We start from the raw sequence: 17254 nt of genomic DNA, 5'->3' as shown, positions 1-17254 counted from the left end.
GATTCTGTGTTCAACATCCAATTGTAAGAACACAAAACGTTTTATCAAACTTAAGTAGCTAGGTATAAAATTTCTAACATTTTTACTATGTATTATACAGTATGATACAGTGAGTAACAAAACCAAAGCAAACAAAAATACAGAAAAGGAATGAAAAATCACTACAGATACATTCTATACCAAGTCTGTAACATACAAACAAAATTCCAGTTAAAAAGAGTTTGGTATCCATAACGATGCCCGAGTTTGGCTGTAGTTGGAGGAACTAGGAATTGTAGTTGGGAACAATTTACCATTTCTTCACACCTTTACTAAAGGCATCGGCAGCTTCAACTACAGTAGACTGCAGAAATTTAATGATTATAAAGATACAGAAAATGAGCAATTTTTTTTCTAACAAGTATTTCATAAAGCAAAAAACAGAGAAAACTTTCAAATTAGGAAAGTGACAAAAAGCATACATCTTTCATTCTTTAAGTTCTAGAATACTGCTGTGCTAAGCTGTGCAGGTTAGAAAAAAGAACCCTGATCTCTGCTCCTCTGAAAGATGCCTCCATAATTGTTTGCAGGCTGCTTATGAGGACAGCTCACCTCTCCAATTCAAGGCTATTTCCCATCTCCAAACACAAAACCAAACATACTGGAACATGATAAAAGTTACACGATAACTTACCACAAAGCTGAAGCAGGTAGTAGTACATCTCATCTCTATCACATTCAAATACATTCTTAGTTAATTCTACCAAGTGCTCCAAAGTCTCCATCTTTAAAAAGAAAGGAGAACATTTATTTTTCTGTGTATCTGTACTTACATGCTGCATGCATTCATCTAAGATATTTCTGTGTAAGAACACAACAGTGTTTACACATAGCATTATGTTCATCTCTTCAGCCTCTCATAAGTCCTTCCACCCCCCAAAAATCTAACAAAATACTTCAAAACAATTACTCCTAAAATACAATGACAGTTCTAAAGAAGACAAGAAGCAAGCCACATACCTGATTACCTGAAATACACCTTTTTGCAAACCACTGCAATCTTCCAGAGTGGGCTCTCAAGCCAGGAGTCTGCAAAATCATATTTCCACAAGAAAAAAAACATTACTTCACACAGAACATTCTAAGCTAAAGAAAACATAATACATGCACTGATAATAAGTTTACATATATATATAAAATCTGCAAGAGACAGGTTTAAGCTCACAAATAATCAAGTTAAGCTGCATTTATGACAGGTTTAAAAATTGCAGTCATTTTATTCAAGATGTTTTTCCTTTTGGCTAAACAGTGCTGTGTCTGCACTGACAAAAAGAACTGCTCCAGAATATACTTCAGATGAACTGAAGTATTAAGTAAACTCTATCACCACACTAAGAGTATTATTGCTATTACTCATCATAATAATTTTAATTACTTATGGTAAAGAATTGCACCAAATATTTCCAAACTGTCTTCACAATGAAAAGGTCATACACCAGACCATGGCAACATCAAAATTTAGTGTCCTTTTCTGGCTCATATTAATTGCCTTCATGCAGCTATTAACATCTAAAACCAAGAGTGTTTCAAGCTGTGACTTCTTTTGCTATGCTGAGTAAGAAAAACATGAAGGTAAAGGGTACTAACCATGCAAAAGACGGTAGGTACACAAACTGTAACTCCTGCCCCAGAACAGAGCAAAGGCTTACTCTACATCCACAGAAGAATTATGTTTAATAGTTAATAAGCCATAATTGTTTTTGCTGCTCATTTTCCCAGGTTAAAAGAGCCTCTGCTTGTTCATTCCTTCATTGTTTTGATTAGGTTATCAGCCACAAAACACACACACACACACACACACACACACACACACAGAGAACATTCAATCCTTTGTGAACTTAATTTAGTACAGACTACCATATTCTTCCTTCTCATCACTACAGATCTTAACAAATGTATCATTTTGTCCACTATGAACAGCAAAATTCTTAGATAAACATAGGAAAATTCAAAAGTCTTTATGAAGCATTACAAGCATTCCATTACTTACGTCCACTGTGTCAAGAAAAAATGATACACGAAAACCCGTAGGCAAAGCATCCATCATTTTTACCTCTGACACCGCTTCAAGAATACTTGAATTTACTTTCATTATAGCCTCTTATTTCAACACAAGGATTGTTACAGCAAGAGATGACTGCTCCTATTTCAGGTGTCCAGATTTGAATGAATACAACCCAAAGTAACTTTGGGGAAATGTCTTTTCTATCTAGAAATGTGTTTTGACTCTTGAAGGGTTATAACTGCTAATGTTATAAGAAGTCTCAGCTGCTGAAATGTGAAGCGCCATTTCCAAAATTCGAATGCAATTTTGCATAAAAACTAAGAGGCAGCTTGAACAAAGAGCTGTGACAAATAGAGTCTTGGTTCCAAAACAGTGGAAACAATTACTGTTAAAGAAGTCAATTAACCTTCCTTCTTTTTTAACACAGACAAATAATTTCCTTTCCCTTGTCTTCTCCAACAGCACAATTATTACCATTACAACTTCCCAAAATAACTCAGCATCCACTGAAGAAGCAACATATTGAACTTCTCTTAAAGACCTTAAAATTTGCTGAAGAAATATGAAACAGAATGCTCTGCAGAATATATGTTAGAGCATATAATCCTGACCAGTTCATGCAATCATTTTAAGCACTGGGTTTTTTGTTTGTTTCTTATGTTTTAAATAAGAAGCTAACTCCTAGCCAAGCTCCTCAAAAACGACTGTCTTGTCTATGTATTTAACAGTGCTTGACCCAACAGGTTATAGAAAAACAATGGCTAATCAGATACTCAAAAGTGGTATAAATTAAACTTTATTTTATTTCTAGGTACTTGCTGGTTTTTCAAATTAGATCTTGCCACAGATATTTATGTTTACAGATCCCACAGTCAGCAGTGACTTTTTGTTCTTGTTTTTGTTGTTTTTTAAAGATCCAGCAAGCAGTTTCACAAAAAATATGCTGAAAATTAAGTCAAGAATTAACATCTTACACAACAGGCTCTTGAAAATGAAAAAAAGTATGTTGCTTGCATTTGCAGCTAATCCTCTTTAGAACATGGTAAAATTCAAATACTGAATTCACTTACAACTTTCAATATCATTGCTGATCTGAATGCCAATGAACTCAACAGCTCCAAAGCCACAAACTTTTTATAGTAAATCCTTTCCTGTTCAGAAATGATTGATGTGTCTGTCACTACAAGGACAGCTGAGTTATACAACAGATATCCTCGTTTTTCATTTTGAAATTGAGAAGTGTTTTCACATACTGCAGGTCTCAATCATCAAAAGAACATCTAGGTCAGATTAACTAAATCTCCAGGGCTTGCCTGATAGTCCATATTTGTAGCTTATCCCTTACCATCTTAGGGAATTTTAAGCATTGCATTTAACATGAAGCAGACTTTCTACAGTAGAGCAGACTAAGATGCAGAATAAAAATAAAGCAAGGAAAAATAATTTAAAAAAAAAACAGTAAAAAAAAAAACAAACCATGGTACTTTAATTACTTCTTCCAGTTTCCTTTTAAAATTCTGATCTTGACTCTTTGGACAAAAAATATATTCCTGAATATTAGTTTTCTGATTATCTTTTGTCTTTTTATAAAAAAAAACAAAAAAAAGAAACAACTACTGAGGGTCTGAAGAAATTCATCCAGCATAAAAGGCAGAAATCCTCCAAATTTGCTTTATAAATACTCTTGGAACATGAAACAACAGTATTGCACCAGATAAAAGGATCATCATGTTTTTCATCCTCTCTCAGTACTATGGGAGACCATAAGGTGTCAGAAAAACTGGCAATATTTTTGCCTCAGCATTCCTCCATTCTCCAGCTAATTCAAGCTCAGTTTACTACTTCAGAGTAAATGATCTCTGTTCCACTAATTTTTCTGTTTGCTTCTAAAATATAAGATGAATCACTCATAAGATCTTTTGGCAAAAGACTGCCTGAACTTCTGTCTACAGAAAATACACAAAATATCACCTATCTGTTTTCAGTTTAGCTTCTATGAGCTTCATTTGAAACCCCTCATATTTTGTATTGGAAGACAATGCACAGTGGGATTACCCTTTATACTCTTTTGTTTCACAGATGACTGAGTGATACTTGTAATAATCCTCTGTTCTGCTGCTGCTTTTCCAGTTTAAGAATATCACAGTCACACCTCCTATGGAAACCTTTCCATATTTTTGATGACCTGTTTCTACCTTTTTAATACTCTACAAACAATCCTGCACTAATTTATTCACTGACTCTATGCCTTCACACACAGAAAGGCAAACTAACCAGAAGGATAAAAAAACCTATGCAGCATCTTCAGAACACTTGCATTCAAAAAGAAGCATTCAAAAATCATGCAAATGCAATAGTCCTAAACTGAGTTCTTCTCTAGAAGAACACCTTCAGACAGGGGCTCCAATTACCAGAAATTATTTTGTGTTATCATTTTTCTTTGATCTACCTTCTAGTTATTTATTACAGCTGAAAGAAAACAGCCTCTCTGGAGAAATACTGACCTGCTAGTGAGGAATCTATTCAATGTTTATCTGGATTTTTAGATGATGACAGAATTCAAGGAATGTTTACATTGGCATTCTGTAATTATTACAGATGATAGTACAATACTGTTATTCGGCTAATATTTTCTTAACCTTAAAAAAGCCAAGCAATTTACAGTTGTAGGGAAAATATTTGTTCCCTTTTCTTCACTTGGCCAAAACAACCTTTTTCTCTTTAATCATAAAACTTATGTAAGGAAAAAAAAAAAAAAGCAAAGAAACACCATGGTGTTCTTCAGAAAAGACAGTGTTGAGTGTCCCAGAAAAGTACCACTTTTGTTACACCTGGCTTAGGATGCAGAACTATTTGAAAGCCATCAAAAATAATTTTTATTTGGCATACATTTGCCATTTGAGACAGATTATTCACTTGTTTTTAACTTTGCAATACTTCTCTTCCACAGACTACTACTGTGTGCTGATCAGTAAAATAAGCATTACATATCCTATAAAACTCCCAGTAAACTTCATCGCGCCTTCTTCAATTAGCCTCCCACAATATAACTTCACTGTGAATTACTCTAATTTTCAAGATTCAGGGTTATCTCTGCTTAACTCTGCCCTTTTTTCAGTGTTTCAGACTTCATTCTCAAATGCCTGAATTTTCTTCCTAAAGTTCAGCCTTCTCTTAGAGAAATAGTTCTACAGCAATCCCAATCTAACCCAACCATTGCCTTGCTGTATAAACCCTATCTGTGCTGCATTCTTTGATGGTATTTTTTAGACAAGTAGATCCATACACCCTTCTCTTTGCAGCTGAAAAAGCCAGTAACATTAAGAGACAGCTAACGCTGCTAAGGAAGAAGAATGTTTCATGGTGAGTTACATCAACAGCTCTAACAGACTTATGTTACCAGTACCGGAACCAGTTACTGAGATTTAGACGCCAAAGCAATGTCTCACAAGAAAGCGTGTTACTTGTTTGAAAAGACAGCCTTGAACAGACAGCTATAAGAACTGATGTATGTCATTTTTAACAGCCCTCTCCAATATAAGCATTGGTGAAAACAGAACAGTTGATGGGAAATTCTTAATTTATGGCTAGATTTTTCCCCCAATTCCACAAAAATGTCTGTGAAAGCTCACAAATTCCATGCAGCTTCAATGTAAACTAGGATATACAGCACGATACTTGAAGTTTTTTATACTGTAAACTGTAATTCCTCTCAGAATATAGTGTTTACAGTATAAAAAATGTAGTAAAATGCTATAAAAATTCTTCAGATACTAAGACCTTCATATCAATAATCATGCTGAAAGAAGAGATGACAAGAAATATGCAAAATCCACACTCAAAAAAACCCAAACAACCAACATCCTCTAGGCTGTTCTCCAAATAAAACAGCAAAAATTTGCTTTCTTTGCACCATGATGTGGCTGTATGCTGCCCGATGAACCTGAAAAGCATTACACACACAGTAGTATTTTCTCTCTAACACAAAGTCCCTAAAGCTAAGAAAGGATTCACAGCTCTTGTCATGATCCTGCATTCTAAACACATCACCTTCTCCTTTTCTGGAAGGAATTAATTCATTAGGCATCTCCTTTGTTTTTCCACTGGGAGCAGTGAATTAAACTTACTTATTCAAAACACATTCATTTACTTTCTTCAAAAAAAACAAACAAACAGTATTTAAGATCTTCTGAGTAACAGGCATTGAATTAGGAAGCACTTTTTTTTTTTTTATTTCATACACCCATTCATGGGCACAAACAAAATCCAGCTTCAATAAAAGCTGTATCAGAGTCCAGTTTCATAAGGAGAAGTAATGCATTTATTAAACTAATAGGACTCAATAATAAGAAAAAAATAATCTTTTCTTCTAATTATAGGGCTTGCACGCCTAAGAGTTCTTCATCCTTTCCCCTCCCTCCCAGCTGTATACAGTTACTCTAATAAAAGCTATTACACCCCCTACAAACTACCCTACCTCAGACCACTGTATCTCTAACCACCATTCTAAAACAATTTGCATTACGCTTTCAAAAACGTTTAAATTTTGTTCTAACTACCTCTATTCTTTTCTGAAGCAGACCAAAAATGTTTGTGGGTAATTTCTGACACTGGGTATAACCGTCACTAAACCACATATTAAAAAACCTAAATCCTGCTGTCACAAACGAAGAAAGCATCTTCACCCAATAGTCCATCTCCAGAATAAAATCAGCAAGGCTCCATTTTATGATGTAGATTCTTATTAAAAGCAATCTGGATGAAAGAAGGTTGTAATCTCTCAATATCAAGTAGAAATATTATCATTGTTTTTATGGTAGATTAAATCCAGTGGCAACTGGTATCTCGAGGTCTGCTGACAGTGGATGTCACAATTCTTTGCTTAAATCTATTTACCTCATGAATTAACTTGACATCTGTTGATACATTCCTGTACACTAAACTCACCTGAAATAGTTCTTTTGTCAGGTCTTGAATTCCAGCAACAAACGCTTTTTCTTGCATTTATTGACACTGGAAACACATTTCATTAAAAATACTTCACAGCTAGTTTGTCCTTCAATTCTTCTCTAACATCTCAAGATGTTTTTGTGATGGTATAACATGCTGGTACAACATGCCTATTAAGTACGTGCGATACTTTTTAATATAAGGGCAGAAAGTGAGGGAAAACTTCACACAAAATTTAATAAAAATTCTGAAGCCACGCAGCATGCATTCACATTTTCAAAGGAGGTTCCTCTTGTGCTAGTGAACTGGTATAGGTTGGTTTTGTATTAAAAACTCTGCCATACGGTTCTGTGATTTTTCCCAATCCTAAATACAGTAATCCTCTCTTAGCTTTCATTTGCAGTAAAACTACAAACAGAGCAGAAACAAGAGCTTTTACTGTTTTATTAAAGGAACGACTTTAATTTACTAGCTCATGTGATTTAATCCAGGAAGACTTCAAATATGCGTCAGGAAAAAAGTCTCTATCAACTCCTAGTTCTTATGAGAAGAGTCCATAAGCACCTAACTAACTTTTCCCATGGACTTCTATAAGCCCAGAAGAAAGAAAAGATTTAAGATAGTCTCATTAATTTTTTTCATTTCCCCTTTTTTTTTTTTTTCCTTTTTAAGCATGTTTTACAAAATTGCTTTATAAAACAATTTTGTTCACCTTAAAGAAAATAGAATCATCCAAGACACAACGGAAGAGAATTTCTGTAAAGAATACTGCCTGTCATGATAGCCTGAAGCTTCGGGTGCATTCTTTTACAGTTTTTTACAATAATAACATACCTTACATAGACTCTGTTAGCAATGCTGCATGTATCATTCTCAAGTAAAAGCTTACAGATGGCTCCGCTTATGTTTGCAACATACTACCCTTCAAAATTTTTTCTATTTATGGTTTTCTGAAGTGTGCAAGTTCAGAGGAAACTGCTTTAAGCATTTGAATCATCACGACACATTCAAAATTACTTGTAGACTAAGTAGGGATTGATCAACTTTTCCATTTCAAGCAATGCAAAGTCATTAACTATTTAAGATCAATACTCATTAATATTTTCCATTTGCTTCATTATTTTGAATTCCTACTCTGGGATTCTGATAATAATTTGTGTTTGGTGGTTGTTGCTGGTTTTTATTACTTCTGGTTTTGTGTTTGGAAAAAGCAACAGAACTGATAGAGAGGGGAAGGAAACAGGCTCCTCAAAGGAGTTATAACACTCACTTTCTCATTCTGCCCCTCTCCAAGATGACCTTCAGATCAGTCTAACCCTCAGTCATTGGCTAGATCAGTTAAATAAAGCAGCAAGATTAACAGTTGACAACAAAGTACACGTAATGGAATTCAGAGTTTCCAGTTCTATCAGTAAGTAAGCAGATATGGACTGGAGGGATTGGGGAGGACTAGGTTCTGGTAAGTGGAGGGGTCATTGAAAAGAGCACTAGGTCAAGTAACTCATCTAGATTCTTGGTTCTAGTACTTGAAGCGATGGAGGAACATACATGAAGAACTACACATAAACACTCTTCATGAGAAAATTTGATTAGATATTACCAAAATAAGGCAACATTTTAGAAGACAGGCCCGAATCTCATTTAATGGGATTCCACTGCTTCTTTTAGCCTTCAATTTTAATGCATTTAGAGTAAAAAAAAAAAAAAAAAAGTTAACATAATTCTCTTGTTTTTAAATGTAATTGAAAAAAGTTTTGCATAACTAGACTTATCGCTGTTGACATGAAAGCCATACTGTGCACTCCAAGTGAACACAAGCTAGTAAGTGACTTCATGTCAAGGGGTGAAAAGAGAGGGGTACCTATGACTGCTGCAGAATGATTACCTTTGAAGGACTCATAAGAAAATCTGACTTACTAGAGGTACAATTAAGAACTGAAGACTAAGTCATGCTTTGATGTACTATAGCATGCAATCATAGAACTTTTATTCTATCTTAGACTCAGAACATCTACCAGCACATTCACCTACCAGCACAGCTTCAAGCATTCAGTAATTGCCAGGCATAGCTAGGAAGAAAAAAAAAAAGCAGACCTTCCCCTTACAGAGAAGCTAACAATACATCATTTGGAGGTTCTGTCTCTGAGTATTTCTAGTTACATGCCACAAAACATATGAGAACAGACTCCAAGATCTTAACAAGACGGCCTAGCAACATCTCAAACTGTTAGCTTATCAAAGTACGATGTCTTAGAAACTAGCTGCATCTCCTCCTCAAGCCTTCTTTCACAGCTTCTCTTCTGTCTTGCATTGCTTCAAAAGAGATTTGCAACATCAAGCTGCCATGTATTTCAGTTTACTTGTTCTGTTATTAGGCACATTTTTTTTGCCTTATCTCTTTTCTATTAATCTATCACGCTCTGCTTAAAGCAGTCTTCCTGCCCTTCCAACAAGCAGATGCACCCCCAGAGCTTTCTGGTTATGACAACATCCCACAATATGAGCTTATACACATGCACGCACAACACATTCACCATGAGAGATTAAGTACATACACAACTTCATGACCCATTTATTTTATAATCTCACTCAAATCTTCTCTTTCCTTTCTCACTACTGTCATTCAGTTCTATTTTAATCAAAGATTTAGATTTAAGAGTTGTTTTCTTATCCTGGGGTTTTGAGTTGCAAATTTTTCAAAGCAGCAGGTGTCACTTTCACATGAGCACCCAGTAGACTCTTGATTTTTAGAAGAAGCAAAAGCAAGCAGGAGATACAACTTAAATGTGATTACTGATGAATAAACACATCACCCAAAAGACCACATCCTCTCTGGTCTTTAATTCCTTAGCTCCTACTTTTTTCTCTTCTAGGTTCATTCCTATGCCCTTTTAGATACCCTTTATTAACTCTTCAGATACTTCTCTAAGAAATGTTACTACTAAAACTAATTGATCACCACAACAGTACATGATAGAAGTATTTCCTGATAGACAGCCCATATCCATTATATAACAAATTCTAAAAAGCAAAGTGACTCCAAATCTGATCATCTTTACTGGATGTTGCATAGCAACTACATGGAGCGGGATACTGATGGGAAGGTTCGACCTCTACTGTCATACCACCAACATCTGCCTCTGACACTAATGGCCAATATAATAAAATACAAGGCATTACTTTTGGAGCAGCCCTCATATGCGCATGCTATTCTTAGCTGAAGTTCTGTATTATAAAGATTTAGAAAATTAAAAAACAATTTTCTGACAGCATATACTAAGCTCAAGTAAGAACAAAAAATCCTACTCTAACGAGCATAAAAAGACATGATAAATTTCATTTTCTCTCCAGATATCAGGTGTTGAAATGAATGTTTATGTCTGTCTGTGGTTACCAACACCTCATGGTCAAACACCAAATACTAAATACTTCCAAAGATAAACTGACACAAACAGCAAAAAATTTTAATGTATAAACAATTCGATAATTTGCCTACTGTCCTATTCATTACATGCTGAATTGTAGCCACTAATAGAAGATGTTAACAAATTAAATGCCAGGATCTAAGAAATTCTTACTTCCAGTTCTGAGATCACAAATTTGTACCTCCTTGTGTTTTAATCATTATCATAACAGCTGAACTGCTCAGTGTCACCTTCTGTTTGATACCTCTGTTCTTCTGTACTAATATGAGCTCTAAAAAACCATCTCTGAGCAGAAATACTGATGTTTCAATATTGTGCTCAGTACTACCACAGACAAGCACACATTCTGTAAGTACAAGATTTCTATTGGAAAATAATTCAAGTGGTATCTCAAATATTTTAAAAATTATTAAAAAAAAGCATACTGTAACTTAGGAAGAAAAAAAATGAGGTTACAGAGTTGTTTACAACAAAAATGATAAGGACTAAGTATTTTTTTTTTCTGTAAGATCCCTTCTCCCACACATTAACTTTAAAACTTATGCAGTATTTTAAAAACATATGACTGTTAGGAAGAAAAATAATCACAATCTGGGCAGATTCTGCAGCTGCCCCTTTGACTTATCAATTTCAGTAAGCACAATTTCAATCAAGTCTAGATAAAATATACTAATCCTAAATAGACCAAGTTTGTCACCTACCACTTCCTATAAGCTGCTTACTATCCTGAAAAAGAGAGAGAACGAGAAAGAAGAAATGCTAAATTAAATGCCAAACAGTAGCAGACAGCACTTGTTTGGCTGATTAACTTGTAGACAAGCATTACAAATAAATCTGAGCATGGTCTGCAGCAAATTAAATTCCAGTGCTTTTAAGAACAAAGAACTCCTTCGAAAAGAGGATTAGCAACTTTACACCCAGGAATGCCTGTTTAATTTAATTGTTTCGCAATCCGATATTTAATATGCAAATATCATTTTGATATATAACAGCAAATTTGAAAAAGTGAGGAAACAATTTCAATATATAACAAGACTTTCTCTTCTGAACTGTAATTATACAAAATAAAGCTGGTCGAGGCTTTTTCTTTTTTTTCATTATTGGGATTGAATTCTATTAACATGAATCAGAACAAGTCTAATTAAAGGTTAAAAACTTTAAATGTTTCTAATTAAGAGTCTGGATGGCTGCACGAATAGAGTAACAGAGTTAAAATGCTACCTCAATAACCTTCCTGGCCTCTTTGTATTTTCCTGTTTGCAAGAAGGCGAAGAAGAGATCATAAAGAGCCATCATGTCACCATATTCGCTGCTTATAAAATCTGAAACTGAATGAAAAAGGATTAATTTAATTAAAAAATTGCAATATTTTAATATGCATGTCAAATATTCTTAAAACTAACATTTTCTAAGCATTACAAAACTCCATACATACACACACACACGAAAATACATTTTGAAACATACGGAATGATCACAGCATACCACACAATTTGTTGCATTTTTATGGTTGAGCATGGTTATATTGTTTTTCTGTTTAGCCGTGCTACATTTTCAATTATACACAACAAAAAAGGCAGATGTTTGCATTCTGCATTGACTACGAATTTGAGATTTCTCTAATACATGACTGGTTGAGAAACAAACGTGGAAAAGTGTTTTATATACATTAGTTTTTAATATAAAAAAATCTGTTATACATAAATATGTATCTGAAACAAGTATTAGCACTGATCTTTAAGAACTTGCTGCTACATTGCCCAATTATTAGGTTTCTTCTGCACTTAAAATTAACAACAGTTTTTCAATCTGAATAATGTAGACATTGTTTAATTGCTTTAAAGTAACATAAACACACATTATTTTGTTCTTTCTGTCTAAAGAAATTATATACAGATCATGAAAAAAAAAAAAAAAAAACAAAAAAAAACCATTCCAGAAAACTCCATATAACCAGATCACAGAACTGTAGGGGCTGGAAGTGACCTCCAGGGACCATTGAGTCCAGCCTCCCTGCAAAGCAGGCCCCTAACAGCAGGCTGCACAGGTAGACATCCAGGAGAATCCAGAACCTCCCTTGGCAGCCGGTTCCAGTGTTCTGCCACCCATACTAGGTCATACTAGACAATATGCAACCAACCTTTTTGCAGGAGTTCAGTATCTCCCTTTTCTATCAGTCTACAGTAGATGTTATGAAGCTGGAGGATTTTACCATGCTTCTTATAACAGTCCATTAAAGCTTCCAGAGCAGCAGGCATGTCATCCCTTGTAGAAAGAAAGAAAACAAGAATAAACAACTAGACATTTCAATAGCAAAACTTAGCAGTGCAGGCACTTCAGTCCTGGAAAATTTGAAGGAGAAACCACATGCAAGCCATAGTTATTTTAATACCATAGTTATAAGTAACTGACAAAGTTTTACTACAAGCAAGTATAACATACACATGATAGCCAAATAAATGAGAACAGACTTACAGTTCTATATTCAAACCTCACAGCTGTATAATTTTTGAATGCATGATCACTGTTCATGACAAATCAGCCAAAGGTGCAAATACTCTGCATCATTACATGCATTTCATTTTTGAAATACAATTCTTAAGTTCTGACACGAATTACTGTGACAAGATACTAATTCCACAGAAATTTCAGTTTACACGAGCTGTTTTTCTTGTTAACACATAACATTGTGCACATCATAGTACCTCCAAATGTCTTTGTTCAGACACATTCAGGTAATTTACAGACTCCTTAAAATTTTTCTACAGAATTTTTATTTCAGTATAAAACTTTAGAGCCAGCCAAGTTGAACAAAGCTGTTTAGATTGCTTTACATTTGTTTTACACTTTCACAAACTAGTTATTAATCACCAGTCTGATTCCCATTTGTATTCTTTCAACACAACTACAGGTCACCATCTTTCCATTCCATGTAAAAGTCATAATCCAATGCACATTTTCTTTGATGAAACTGTATTCTTCTTTTTGCACTGAATTTAACCATAAATTAACATACCAGAATGTATTTTATGCTGACCTATCCATAACAGACAAAGTCACAGTACTAGTAAATTAGTGCATAAGATACTGACTTCCTTAAATGCAGACTTATTCACAAGTCTTCATATTGTGAACACTCGTAACAGGTACAGTATTTCCATTTTGGTACCTTTGTCCACAGTCACATTTTTCCCCACTACGCATACATTATTAAAGCCTTCGTAATGTAAAACTGAAAAGCCATAAAACCAATCGGATCTGGAATTGAAGAATAACCAGCAAATGTAGCTTTTAACATGGTGCATTTAAAAGAATGAAATGACTTTCTGCAGATGACTTTTGAAAAGGATTACAAACCAATCAAAGAAGAGGACAACTACTGAAAGAGTGACAAAACAATGTGTAGTTACTCTTTGAAATAAAAAGTTTAAACTGAAACAAATGAAACGAAGAGAACACACACAAAAAAACCACATAGTAAGTAGACAAACAGTCAATAAAACTGAATTTTGGATTTCAAAAGGACTATCAAATTCAGGATGATTGACAGTAGGTGAGTTTTAAAAAAAAAAAAAAAATCACTCAATAGTGGCAGTCGAAGGCTATAAAAGTGACTTGAGATCGAGATTTTGCATTCCTGAAGCAGCTTTATTATCAATCAATTCAAACTTAACAAATTAATATATTAAAAAAAAAAAAAAAAAGACAAATTCAGATGTCTCCTAGTGCATTTCTTGTGCAGCACACATTTTGCTTTTTCAAAGAATGAACTTTCTAGGCTACTACATGCTACTATCTTTGTCGAAGCTAATATTTTAATATTTTTCTTAAAGAGTAAAATACAGAAGAATTCATTTTGCTCAGCAATACTGGTGTTCTGAAAATGAACTCAAGATGACAGATTTCTACCTTATCCCCCTTACTGAGCCCTGTTTACGGTGCATCTTCTGGCACCCCATGAAGTCATTTGAATTTTTGTCATTTGGGGTGAAGACTAAATTACAGGTTAATTTCAAAACTGCAAGTAGCTGTTGCAGGCTAGATTACTGTCATAAAAGAGAAATACTATGGTAGTTACCACAGAGAGATATAAAGCTTTATATAATCAGTATTTTTCTCCTACTTTAGATGCAAGTTCAGTTAACATCTTAAAAAAAAAATAAAAAAAATACCACCACAGTCTTGCAGAAAACTGCTGTTGTTTGTGAGGAGGCACAACAACATTTGTACATTCAAATGAAAGTTTCCAGTAATAAATCTAGCTTTTCAGATTGATGTTCAAGCAGCCATACTATTGCCTCGGCTGCATTCCTAAAGGATTAAAGTGACTGTTTTTAGGTCAAAGCTATCAATAAATGAATGAATAATTGGAATGTCATTCAAACGGGAGCATTAAGAGTTTTCTAGTCTTTAAGTGTGTATTTCTGGAAGCATTAATACTGTATATGCAGAAAAAAAATGTCAGTAAAGAACTAAGATTACAAAAATGGAAATACTGTACTTGTTACTGGTACTTACGGCAAATAGGTTCTAGAATAAGTCTGCACTAAAAGAGGTCAATATTTTATACACTCGTATACCAGACATTTGGCTCTGATCCGACAAAAATCAAAATCAAAATCTGACATTTGTTCCATTGCATTCCACCAAATAAATAAAACAAATGAACAGCAGAACAAATATAAAACAAATGCACAAAAGTTCAGCCTCTAAAAAGAAATTATTAGTACTATCACCGCAAGGGTAAAAAATACCCATCTTATGCTTGTACTTAAATTCATGCGATTTACTTAACAACCTGCAGTATCTCACAACTGTCACAAACTGCAATTAATCCTGAGTACATCCTAGCAATAACTTTTGTAAGACAGTCAGTCCTGTTAGAAAAATACAATGAAAAAAATGAAAATCAGGAACCTACTAGAGCTTTCAAATTTCAAGTGTAGGTAAGATTTTAGCATGTTTCTTGTTATGAGTCACTAACTTTAAAAAAAAAAAAAAAAAAAAAAGCTGCATAAAGAGAAAAATGCCTGCATTTCAAGAAAATGATGTTTAGGCATAAGCATTTAAAGGCAACAAATAGCTGTGCATTTGAAAATACTTGGCAGTCTTTTTGTAGAAACTTATACATGCCAAAAACCCTTTTATCTCGCCACAGAACTACTTACTACACCACTAAAATAAAAGCCCAGTCCAAAATTATGGTTTAATTTTCGTGGCTCAAGTCACTAAAGAAATAATGCCTATGTACTCACTGCCACATTGAAAAATCTGACTTTCAGTTGGTAGCTGGCACAAAACTATTGTTTAAAACATGAACACATAATCCATGCCTCATTATCAGGTGGCCAGATTCTACAGGTTTCTTTCAGTTAATTACAAGTACTATTCTATTAAAGGCTAATATGGATTACACATCAGATTTTGTGTATTTCTCCCCCTCACCGAAGCACATTTAAAAACTGATCTATACTATTATTTCCAAGCGACAGGAGGAGCCACACTCATGACTGTACCATGCTTGCCTCTTCTATAACTCAGTTAAAGTCCCAATTTGCCATTATTTTTCAACTAAATAGGAGCCAGAGTTAGGATTACCCGAGTTTTTGGATTCATTCGTTTTCTGTTTAAAATGCATATCAAGTCCAAGGCCCCATGAGCACAAGCCTCAAAATATCTGCAGGGGCAGTTTTACTCACATGAACCTATCTAAGGAGAGCAAGTGACTCAGATGTCTCTGAGTTTTCAGAACATGCTAAAGCAAGACTGGCTGTAACATCATGCATGCATATAACAACCCCCTTCAATTTCAACACGCCACTCCCCTCCTGCTTCAAGAATGTAGCATTGAAGCTAACCCTTTTACTTGCAATAAACAACTTTCCCAACCAGAGAGTCTGCCTGATAAAAATAAGACTCCAAATATTGATTTTAATTGGAATGAAGTGCTGCAACATTATGCATAAAGCTTTAGTGAAGTGGCAATTTACCTAAGGGGTTTACTGATTGAAAAGCTCTCAAACCTGAAACCGCTAGAGAGGTAGAAAGAAAAAAGGGACTCTCTGGGGTGGGGGTGGAGGGTAGACTGGTAAAACAAATCCCTCTCTGCAAATCTGAAGCAGATGTTAGCGTAGAGAGAAGTCAATTCAGCAAGGTACAATCAGCTTTACAAAAATTATTCCGTTAAAAGAGAACGGGCTCTTGAAAGAGCTAAATGTTTTTCTGTTCATTTGCTATACTAAGGAATCTTCAAGGAGACTGGTGTTGCAATTACAACTAATCCTCCCCAAAAAATTAACTGTGTTGAAGGCTTTGTAATTTCCCTAGGTACAATTTAGCTGTCACTTACTTTAAAATTTACTCAAACATGCGTTCCGAACAGCACTAACTTCACATGTCAAGTGCTTTCCAGCCAATTGAGTCTAAACTGGAAGTCGGTGTTAAACAACTGAATGATTAGACAAGATAGCTCATTTCCCTGCTCTTTTGTTCAGAATAAAATGCCACATTTACATTATCAGACTCAACAGGATTTTCTGACAGAGGGAGAAAAAACCCTAGTGAACACTGTCCGCACCAAGCACATGAAGCCTGTCATTTACCAATCATCCTTCAAAAAGCAATAGCCATGAATGTAACTTAATTACGACCCAATGATCCTTGACGAAAAATCATCTTATCACTGCCCTGTCCCCATAGGGCAAATGAGACACTTTTGTCCTTTGGCACTGATGATGCTAAATTCCTAATTGCAATAATGGAGTAAGAGAGCCAAACATCCTTAATTTCATTGCAAGACATAAAGAGTTTTAATGCAAATATTTGAAATAAAGCT

General features: G+C 34.7%; 1 protein-coding gene across 1 annotated transcript in view; it reads right to left on the bottom strand.

The window, feature by feature from the left end:
* Positions 1–17254, bottom strand: part of LRPPRC (leucine rich pentatricopeptide repeat containing) — an 87269-nt gene that overhangs the window by 26311 nt on the left and 43704 nt on the right. The window contains exons 24-27 of the mRNA XM_042810390.1: positions 12560–12684; positions 11641–11747; positions 1000–1068; positions 674–764 (exon numbers count right to left, since the gene is read on the bottom strand). Of these exons, the coding sequence (XP_042666324.1) occupies positions 674–764; positions 1000–1068; positions 11641–11747; positions 12560–12684 (392 nt within the window). The remainder of the gene's footprint in view (positions 1–673; positions 765–999; positions 1069–11640; positions 11748–12559; positions 12685–17254) is intronic.

The sequence above is a fragment of the Centrocercus urophasianus genome, unplaced genomic scaffold, assembly GCF_019232065.1.
Source record: "Centrocercus urophasianus isolate 14NV4802_14NV808 unplaced genomic scaffold, USGS_Curo_1.0 seq_10, whole genome shotgun sequence".
Taxonomy (NCBI): domain Eukaryota; kingdom Metazoa; phylum Chordata; class Aves; order Galliformes; family Phasianidae; genus Centrocercus; species Centrocercus urophasianus.
Note: the sequence above shows the minus strand (reverse complement) of the source record. Positions and strands in the feature narration are given on the sequence as shown.